At 33.0% G+C, this 9,992-nt stretch overlaps 2 protein-coding genes across 2 annotated transcripts; both read left to right on the forward strand.

Moving 5' to 3' along the window:
- LOC104779887 (RING finger protein 10) lies at positions 7–3,920 on the forward strand. Its single transcript, XM_010504310.2, has 9 exons — positions 7–276; positions 503–552; positions 656–1,963; positions 2,208–2,296; positions 2,586–2,688; positions 2,814–2,918; positions 3,136–3,259; positions 3,347–3,520; positions 3,593–3,920. Exons 1-9 carry the CDS (start codon positions 81–83, stop codon positions 3,742–3,744), a joined length of 2,301 nt encoding a protein of 766 aa, XP_010502612.1. The 5' UTR covers positions 7–80; the 3' UTR covers positions 3,745–3,920.
- LOC104779888 (light-regulated protein) lies at positions 7,424–8,215 on the forward strand. Its single transcript, XM_010504311.1, has 3 exons — positions 7,424–7,697; positions 7,773–7,925; positions 8,033–8,215. The coding sequence occupies exons 1-3, from the start codon at positions 7,501–7,503 to the stop codon at positions 8,106–8,108; spliced, it is 426 nt and encodes a 141-aa protein (XP_010502613.1). The 5' UTR covers positions 7,424–7,500; the 3' UTR covers positions 8,109–8,215.

The raw sequence follows: 9,992 nt of genomic DNA on the forward strand, positions 1-9,992 counted from the left end.
AAAAATCTCTGTACGCATAAACGCAGAAGAAGCGGTGGCTCTGAGCCGGCGAAGTTTCATCTCTCATCCCTAAAATTTTCATGTCCATCTTGCCTTCACCGCATAACCAAGGTCACAATTCGTCTTCTTCTAATACAGATTCCTCTCTAAACCCTAGCTCTGACCATGGCGACAACTCTTCTTCTCTCTCTCCTCTTCCCACCTCTCCTCCTTCCCGGATCTCTTCCACCGGAACTCGATTCGTCGGACATTCTGAACCCACTCCTTATTTCTCCGGTAAGGAAGATTGATTGATAAACTCTCACCTTACCCCTAAATTTTTAGGGTTTTTTTCTACATTGAACTCGTTAATTTGGTTGAGTTTTTAGGGTTTTTTTTGTACGTTGAAAGGCAGTTAATTTGGTTGAGTTTTGATTTGGGTTTTTAGGGTTTCTTTGAAAAAATTCAGCTTTTTAATAATATCTCACTTCTTTGTCTCAATTTTGAATTTTTTGAACTGTAGAGCCGATTGCTGCAGCTGAGGAGGGACATAGCCGTGGATCCTCCAAAGAGGTAAACTTTAGTTGCTTTCTCAGTAAAGGATGAGTCTTTTAAGTCTACTCTGCTTTTCATTTTTGTTGAATGGTCGGTTCGTTGTTGTTTCTATGCTCTGCAGATGACGCAAATTGGAGCAGGGAAGGAGAGTTTTTCCCCACCTAATGCTGATAAACGTGACCATTTCCGATATGATGGTCGAAGGAATAGGTCTAGAGGAAGAGGTACTGGAGGAGCTGCTGGTTCTTCTTCTTCTCAATTGCAGCATAACACCGGGCATTATAATTCTCCTAGAGGCGGTGTTACGCATCATAATCCAACTGGTAGAAGAGCTAATATCATAAGTGGGAACCATTTACTGAATTTTCAGTATGATCCGATTTCGCCGCCACAATCTAGGGGTCCTCCTCCGCCTCAAAGAAAGCAACAGTACAAGGGAAGGCCTTATAACAAGGATATGTTTCTTAAGGCCAATTACAAGTTTGTTGTGTTGGATACTGGAGATCATTCTCCTGATTCTATGGATCCTGACAAAACGCTGCAGTGGGATAATATTATTTGTGTCAGGTTTTCTACTCCGTCTCCTGTTCACTGTCCGATTTGCTTGGAGTATCCTCTATGTCCGCAGATAACTTCCTGTGGGCATATCTTCTGTTTCCCGTGTATTCTACAGTATCTGTTGACTGGTGTGGATAACCACAAGGCAGATTGCTTCAAGAGGTGTCCATTGTGCTTCGTGATGATTTCTCCAAGAGAGTTATACACTGTTTATATTGAAAACGTTAAGCAGTATTCTGTAGGAGATCCCGTCGAGTTTGTACTTTTGACCCGCAAGAAATATTCTTTTGCTCCCACCCGAAAAGTTGAGTATGACTCGACTGTTACTAGTGGTGATAATGAGATATATGATCCGTTTTCAAAGTTCATTTTCACCCAAGATGTTGATCTTTCTGTCAAACAAGCAGTTTCAGAGTTAGATTCTTGGATTACAAAGGCAGATCCTGGACTCGTCGAAGACATGGAGAAGCACCTATATGTAAATGCTGCTTTGGATCGTTTGGAGCAGAGAAAAATGTACTGGAATGAGCATAGGCTCTCTAATTACAGCAAATTGAATACACCAGCTAGAAATCAGACACAATCATCTTCACCTCCTGATGTTTCTCGAGTTGGTTATCAAGCACCAAGCTGGGCGCATGGAGCAACAGCTAGCGGTTCCAACAATCAAGAGAAATCAATTGAAGATTCTTCAGTAGATAAGTCAGATGGGGAATCACAATTTAGTTTGGAAAAGAGTTGGGATAATGGTCGTCCTCTAGAAGACCAAGACGCACCATCATCTTCCTCATATAATGGTAGCAAAGGTTTCCTGTCGCACCAAAATAACACCAAAGACCTGAAGGACAACGATGCATACAACTTTTATCAGGTAATGAGTTTCTGATGCATACTGTTGTGTTTGCATAAAGTACTAATGAGCTGCATGAGGATTGTTCATTGTTCCATTGCTATGGGCTGGTCGTTTAATATAACAGAGTCAGATTCTTTTATATGAAAATAAATGTTAATAATAATCTAGGGTGTTTTGTTGATATCAAAAGTAATTGTGGTGGTTTTATCTGTAAGATGCTCAAGTTGTCTTACCTTTGTGCTCTGGTTGTTTACCTATACAGTCTGTTGATGGTCAGCACATTATCCTTCACACTTTAAATGTGAAGTGCCTTCTGCATCACTATGGCAGCTATGACTTTCTTCCACCAAGGTAAGAGTCCATGTCTTTTATGCATCACAATTCTCGTATGCCAAAGACTAGGGAATAGGTTGCAATGGAAGTTTATTGTTGTCTAATCTTTTTTGCATGGATTTGTGATACTGATTCAAAAGTCTATGATGTATGGCTTCTTATTTTATGAAATCAGGCATTGGTGATCGATAGAAAGATTGAATTGTTGTTATTCAGTATGAAAATCAATAAAATTGTTCAGCGAAAAAGTTATCCTCTGTAGTTTGTTATTCCAGTTGTGTTCTGATTCCAATCCATGAAATGACAGAGTGAGTGGAAAGATACTGGAAATGGAGACTGTTACCCAGTCGGAAGCCATAAGGAGACGTTACCGCTTCTTGAGTCATTTTTCTTTAACAACTACATTTCAGGTTTATTTTCCATTGGTTGCTCCTATCTTCCGCACATGTTATTCATTTGGTTCTATCTTCAGCAAATGTTGCTATGTGTTGACGTTTTTCTCATGAGGTTATCCCCGGTTTGGTAATATTTTCAGATATGTGAGATTGATATGAGGGATTCCTTGCCTCCTGATGCCTTTGCTCCATTTATAGATGAGATCAAGAAGCGTGAGAAGCAGAGGAAAGACCGTGCTAGGAAGGTATTCCTCTTTCTTAACCATGATACACAACCCATGGTCTCTTTGTCTAAAATCTTTCAGATTCCAACCTCATGGGGCTTTGTTTGTTCACTTTTGTTAGTATTTTTAACTTGATTACATATAGCAAATGATCCTGCTTTGTGTCTTACTCTCTCCGAAATTCCATGGTTAAAAGGAAAAATCAGGGCTAACAACTCATATTATGTCCATTTTTCAGGAGCAGAAAGATAAAATTAAAGCTGAAGTAGCTGCAGCTGCAGAGCTTGTTGTACCATTGATGGCCAGTTTTGGGCAGTCGTCTCATAATGACTTTCCTCCATATTCCTTGGATGACTTTGAAGGTAAATAATAGGAAATCTCTAGTCTGTTAATTGGATTTGAGGTTAAGTGATCTAATCAGAAAGCTTTTGTGTTGTGTCCGTTTTTAGCCCTTGGGAACTCTGCCCCAATATCATCTAGCCCTCCAAACATCAGAGAGAGAAATTCCTTTTCACATGTGACAAGGCACGGTTTTGCAGCAGGCCATGACTCCCCCAACTTGAATAACGATGCAACAAATGTTCAAAGCAGCAGCAGTAGTGAAGTTGCTAATGCAACCACAGGTAACCAAACCACTGATTCTAGCTCTACAGATTCTTATAGAATAGTTTGATGAGCTCTAAACATGTTTTCAGGTGCAAGAACCACAAACATGACATCATTCGCAAGTGTAACATCAAGAACAACAACACCAAGCGTACCAGCCGCAACAATCAAAGAACCCGGGAAGAGAGGGAAGAAACAGAGCCGGGTACTTTTGTCGACAACAAGTGTACGCCGTTACTGAATAGCATTTAAAAATGCTATGGATTTGTGTATGTATAATAATCTTTTCATCTGAGAACAAATACTGAATAAAGAAAAAACCAGAGGTTGTGGATGTGGTGAGTAAGTTAAATTTGAACTTTGGATTTGTTTCTTTTTTTCACTGTGCATTATTTATATGGATGTGAGTTTGATCCCCTTGGCCAAGTGTAAAAGTCCTTTCATCAAACTTCATCATGTAGAGGTTTTATATATCTCAGAATTAGTTGGCATCAACGTAGAGAAGTTATGAGAAACTGATGTAGGAATTTTCAGAATAAGAAACAAATATTAATTTTTTGAGTTGTACCGAAAAGACCTGAACAAACAAATACATCACAATCCATACAACTATTTCATGACTATTTTCATCACAAACATCTCCAGTTTAAGCCTCGGTTTAACTTATGAATTATTAGAAATTCACATAAGAAGGAATCTTTAAATAAAGTAAAAAAATAGAGAATAACGATAAAAGGACAGAATATATTTTAAAAAGTTGTTTAATCCTGGTGTTTAATTAAATTATAGTGTTTAAAGATAAAAGATACATGTCAATTTGAAAAGTGACCAAAGGTGGCTTCTCAGATATTCTCATAAAAAAGCTCTTTCTTTTTTTTGGGTTTTATATTGGGGTTGTTTTTTTTATTAATAAAGCAAATTTTTAATTTGGAGTGGGTTTGGTTTTTTGGTTAGAAGGAAGAGAATCTAAAAGGATAAAATTAGATAAAGAGAAAATGTGTCTTGTTTAGATATCTACACAAATCTATATCTAGTTATCTATCTCCCAATAGAAATTGAAAACACCAAAAAATAGAAATTGATACTTTTATGAAATTGTCAAATATTGAAATCTATACTAAATAAAAGTAGAAGCTATAAGCTACTAAGTCTGTCCACCTAAGATTTAAAACATCCAATCAAGATTCGACATGTCAACTTTCATGTGAGCGTTAGAATTTTGGTAAAACTAAAATTTACTCAATTAAACTCTTTCCTTAATATATGTAATCATAAAAAGAAAAATCATAAATGTTTTTGTAAACGTTCCCAATTTTAAAATGCCTAATTTCCTATGATTATATGTTAATATGGTTCTTAGATTATATAAGTAAATTATAAATAGACATCTAATTAATTAACATTTTCAACATTATTAAAAAAATTGTACAAAAGAAAAAAATACCATATATATATATATATATATAGAAGATAACGTATATTTTTTTATGCAAAAATAAAGGTAATTTTACGAATATAGGTTGTGATAATGGCCCGTAGTATCTTTTAAAAATATAAATTTCTTCTTTGATGTGTTGATGAAAATTGTAAAAAATGTAAAACCCCAAAACATGAACGCCTCTTAGTTCTTATAAATACTAAGTGTTTTATTCACAATAAGATTATAACTACCTATCGATTCTTTTTGGTTCGTGCCAACCTTTTTGTTTAAATATACATACTAATTCATTAATAGTATTTAATTATAGGTTGTGTGGAAGCACCGTTGTGAAGCGATGCACGAAATTTAGATGTCGTGTCAACCACCGATGTCGAGAAGATTTATCTGCATGAACCAAGAGCATAAACTGATCAACGGTTTGTTCCAAGAACGAGAAGCAATAATCAAGAAGCTAATAGATGACTAAAACTAAGCCCGAAAAATTTTGGAAGAGTACAAGACGTACGGAGGGACAGAGAAGAGAATGCAAGACAGCGCTAAAGATGTTGCATCGAGGGAATCTGCGATTGTAAATCTGGAAAAGATGGTAGAGAGACTACGTAATGAAGTAGAGATGAAAGGAGAGGAGATAGAGAGCTTGATGGAGAAAATGACTAACATCAAGATTAAACTCCGTTGTCTAACCAGAAACTGAGAGTAACAGAACAAGTGTTTATGGAGAAAGAAGCTAAGAATTTAGAGAAACAAGCCTTACTCAAAGAGAAGATCTCAGTAACACATGAAACATATCGAAGTATGAGTATGATCAAAGATAGTGCGTTCAACAATACTAAACCGATTACAATCCCTGTCTGAAAAATATGAGGACAAGCAGAAAAGTTATGTGGAAAGAGTGATTGATGCGATGAAGATTCTTTTGATGGCGAAGAAGTGTGTGGTAGAGATGAAGAAGGAGAATGGCACAGTTGTGTGTATGGATTGAACACCAAAAAGACCGTTGTGAGTATCTTGAAGAGGTTTTCCCAAAATGATTTTGGCAAAAAGACAAAGACAACCACAACGAACTTCAAGTGAGTGGTTCTCTTTTCGTAAACGGTGACTGGAAATATTGAGACATGGAAAATCAAACGTCTTAAAGGCCATGTGTGGAACTCACATATTAATAGCATGAATTATATGTGTGTATATATATATATATATTTAATGAACTATAAAGTACAAAAGACCATCCACAATGTTAAATAAATCAATGTTTAAGCATACCAATTTATCTTCAAAATAGTTGCTGACTTGCTGTAGTTTTATGCAACCTGCCTCTCAAATCCAGCAGTGACGACGTTCTCCACACTTCTAGACCATCTATGTGTAACACAATTGTATTAAGTGGACTGCTTTAAAATTTGATTTATTATTATATCATGGAACAATATTGTAATCTTCTCCTTAATTACTTGAATTGTAGTTGATATGTGAAAAGTGCATATTGAATATCGATATATAGTTGTGATGTTTATTTGAATAAATAGAAGTTTATATATTTTATTAATAAATATATATATATATATTGATTTACATTATAGTGTGTGAATAATGTGTTTGAAATAAAATAGTTGCCTTAATAATAATTCAGAGACTAAAACTATTATTTTTGTCATGTGTTAAAAGTATATTATTATCAACATCAATATGTAGAAATAATATTTTTATGATTATTTTATCCATATATGATTTTTACTTCTTTTTTTTAGTGAATTTTTTTGTTCTTTCTGAATAAACATAAATGATACTTAAATATATTTAATAATATTTGTCTTAAAAAGAATAAAAGATAAAGCATTATAGTATTGTTGCATATTATATGACATTATATACCTATTTAAAAACAATCAATAAATATATACCCGCGCTAAATAATCTAGTATTGAAAGAAATTAAGGTTTTAGTCTCATTGTTGGTGCTGCCATGAGAAGGGAAAAGAAACGATTAAATGTTGGACAATAAAATCAATTCGGACGCTAAACAGATATGCTTATTCTCTTGTCCACCCCAGAACTAAAACCTTTAATAATCGAATAAGAATGTATCATGCTTATTTCATTTCAGACTCTCCAAACCATTACTATTGTATATTGCTTAATCTCAAATCATATGATTCTTGCTCACACACACACACACAAAATTCCAAAAAAAGATTGGATAAAATTTCTTCCAAGGGTAGTGGTGTGGTGGATACCTATCCAGTGATTTTCATTCTCACATATTACATACAAAGCCTGAACCTTATCCTTTCATTAATATCTCTTCCTTTTGTTTCAAACTTTTTTTTATCTTCTTTGTTAGACCAGTGAGTGATTTTAGTCCGTTGGATTATCAATTATTGAGTCAATAAAACGTAAATCTACTTGGCCAACAAAGTGAAAGAGAAAAAACAAATCTGCTCTGTTTTTGGCTATAAATAATACATAAACTGTTCCAAAACAGAACCAAAATATCTAAAAATCACAACTAAACCAATCTTTTTTACTCAAAAGATCAAACAGATTACAAAGAAAGAAAATGCAGGGAGCGCTTTACATCAAACCAACCATTCTTCTTCCTCTTCCTTCTTCTTCAGTTTCTTCTCCAAAGCTCAGTCTTCTTCTTCCTCACGCAACTAAAGCTTCAAGACTCTCATCTCTAAGATCAAACAACACATCATCATCTCCTTCAACATCTGATCCTAACACCGTCGACTACAACTCCTCCATCCTTTCGTAAGTCCTTATATCACCACTTCCCCCCTCTTCTCATCTCTACTACTGACTCGTTAACATCTTTATTGTACTTAGTGTTTTCCCAGCTGAAGCATGCGAAGTAATCAGCGGATACGCTTGTTCTGCTGACATTTACCCTGAAGTCAAGCTCGAATCAAAGCCCGTCTCACGTCCCGTGGTTTCAGAGCCTGTTGACAGAGAATACGAAGAGTATAACAACACCAAAACGTAAAACTTCACTTTTTTCAAAACCCTTTTCATTTTCTTAACCTCTAAAATTCTCAGTTTAAATTTTTTAAACTTCTGATTTTGTGTGTGTTTTTGTGACAACTTAGCGTCTTCCGCGAAGAGGCCTGCGATGATCTTGGTGGAGAATTCTGTGAACCTGACTATCAAAAAGATGCCAACTAGAAGAAACAAGATTTTTTTTATGTGATGTTGTGAATATGTGTTTTATATCTTTACAAATTCTCCGTAACCACCCCCTTAATTTATGAAACCTAGCTTCTTACGAATCAGGGACCAGAGTTCTCAAACTTACATCAAACAGTAAACGTGTGAATACTTGATATCTAGATCAAAGCTCAGCTCTATAGTTACCTTGAAAATAACGTCAAATTAGTAATAATATTAATGAAAATTAGTAAAAATAATAATAATAGATAATGTAAATACAACAAATAAGAAACGTTGACAAAAAAAAACAAAAAAAAAAACAAAATCTACATGTGTTTTAAAAAACTTGAAACGTGAACGGCATATTAGAAAACTTTTCAAATAGTTTAACCTTATTTCTATTAGCTTTTTACCAGTTTTGAAAAATAGTGGCAAATTGGTAATAATTTTAGTGAAAATAGGTAAATAATAATATGTAAACATGTAAAAAAAATACTCCTCTAAACATGTTAACATTATTACTAATTTAACCTTATTTCTATTAGCTTTTTACCAGTTTTAACCTAATTTACATTTTTTACATGTTTAGAGGACTCACCCGATAAAAAAACAAAAAAATGTGAACAACATATATTAAAAAACTTTTGCCTTGAAAATAATATTAAATTGATTCTAAAATGCTATAAATTAGTAATAATGTTAATAAAGTTAGTAAAAAGCTAATATATAGTATAAAATACAATGGGAAACGTTGATCCAATAAAAAAACAAAAAAATGTGAACAACATATATTAAAAAAATTGCCTTGAAAATAACGTCAAATTGATTTTAAAATGTTATAAATTAGTAACAATGTTAATAAAATTGGTAAAAGCTAATAAATAGTATAAAATACAATAGGAAACGTTTACATGATAAAGAAAACAAAAAAAATGTGAACAACATATATTAGAAAAACTTTGCCTTGAAAATAACGTCAAAATGATTCTAAAATCCTATAAATTAGTAATAGTGTTAATAAAATTGGTAAAAACCTAATAGATAGTATAAAATACAATGGGAAACGTTGACCCAATAAAAAAACAAAAAAAATGTGAACAACATATATTAAAAAAAACTTTACCTTGAAAATAACGTCAAATTGATTTTAAAATGCCATAAATTAGTAACAATGTTAATAAAATTGGTAAAAAGCTAATAAATAGTATAAAATACAATAGGAAACGTTTACATGATAAAGAAAACAAAAAAAATGTGAACAACATATATTAGAAAAACTTCGCCTTGAAAATAACATCAAAATGATTCTAAAATCCTATAAATTAGTAATAATGTTAATAAAATTGGTAAAAACCTAATAGATAGTATAAAATACAATGGAAAACGTCAAACATTGACCCGATAAAAAATACAAAAAATTGTGAACAACATATGAAAAACTTTGCCTTGAAAATAATGTCAAATTGATTCCAAAATGCTATAAATTAGTAATAATATTAATAAAATTGGTAAAAAGTTAATAGATAGTATAAAATACAATGGGAAACGTCAAACGTTGACCTGATAAAAAATACAAAAAAATGTGAACAACATATATGAAAAACTTTGCCTTGAAAATAACGTCAAATTGGTTCCAAAATGCTATAAATTAGTAATAATGTTAATAAAATTGGTAAAAAGCTACTCCCTCCATTTTAAAATAGTTGTCATTCTAGGCCTAATTTTTTGTTTCAATTTAGTTGTCGTTCTCGCTTTCCAATGTCATTTTTACTAAAAATGTATCCTATAGACCCCTTATTAAATGAATAAAAATTTAAATCCTTTATAATTCTAATAGTCAAACAAGGATATACTAGAATTTTTTTCTATTTTCTTAATTTGTTTGAAAACCTCTAGAAA

This window comes from Camelina sativa, chromosome 4 (genome assembly GCF_000633955.1).
Source record: "Camelina sativa cultivar DH55 chromosome 4, Cs, whole genome shotgun sequence".
In the NCBI taxonomy this organism is placed as follows: Eukaryota; Viridiplantae; Streptophyta; class Magnoliopsida; order Brassicales; family Brassicaceae; genus Camelina; species Camelina sativa.

Bases quoted from the DNA above. Each gene is read 5' to 3' on its own strand.
- LOC104779887 (XM_010504310.2), top strand. From the start codon at position 81: ATGTCCATCTTGCCTTCACCGCATAACCAAGGTCACAATTCGTCTTCT. The intron at 553-655 runs GTAAACTTTAGT...TATGCTCTGCAG, and splicing joins GCCGTGGATCCTCCAAAGAG to ATGACGCAAATTGGAGCAGG. The intron at 2,919-3,135 runs GTATTCCTCTTT...TCCATTTTTCAG, and splicing joins GGAAAGACCGTGCTAGGAAG to GAGCAGAAAGATAAAATTAA.
- LOC104779888 (XM_010504311.1), top strand. From the start codon at position 7,501: ATGCAGGGAGCGCTTTACATCAAACCAACCATTCTTCTTCCTCTTCCT. The intron at 7,698-7,772 runs GTAAGTCCTTAT...TATTGTACTTAG, and splicing joins TACAACTCCTCCATCCTTTC to TGTTTTCCCAGCTGAAGCAT. The intron at 7,926-8,032 runs GTAAAACTTCAC...GTGACAACTTAG, and splicing joins GAGTATAACAACACCAAAAC to CGTCTTCCGCGAAGAGGCCT.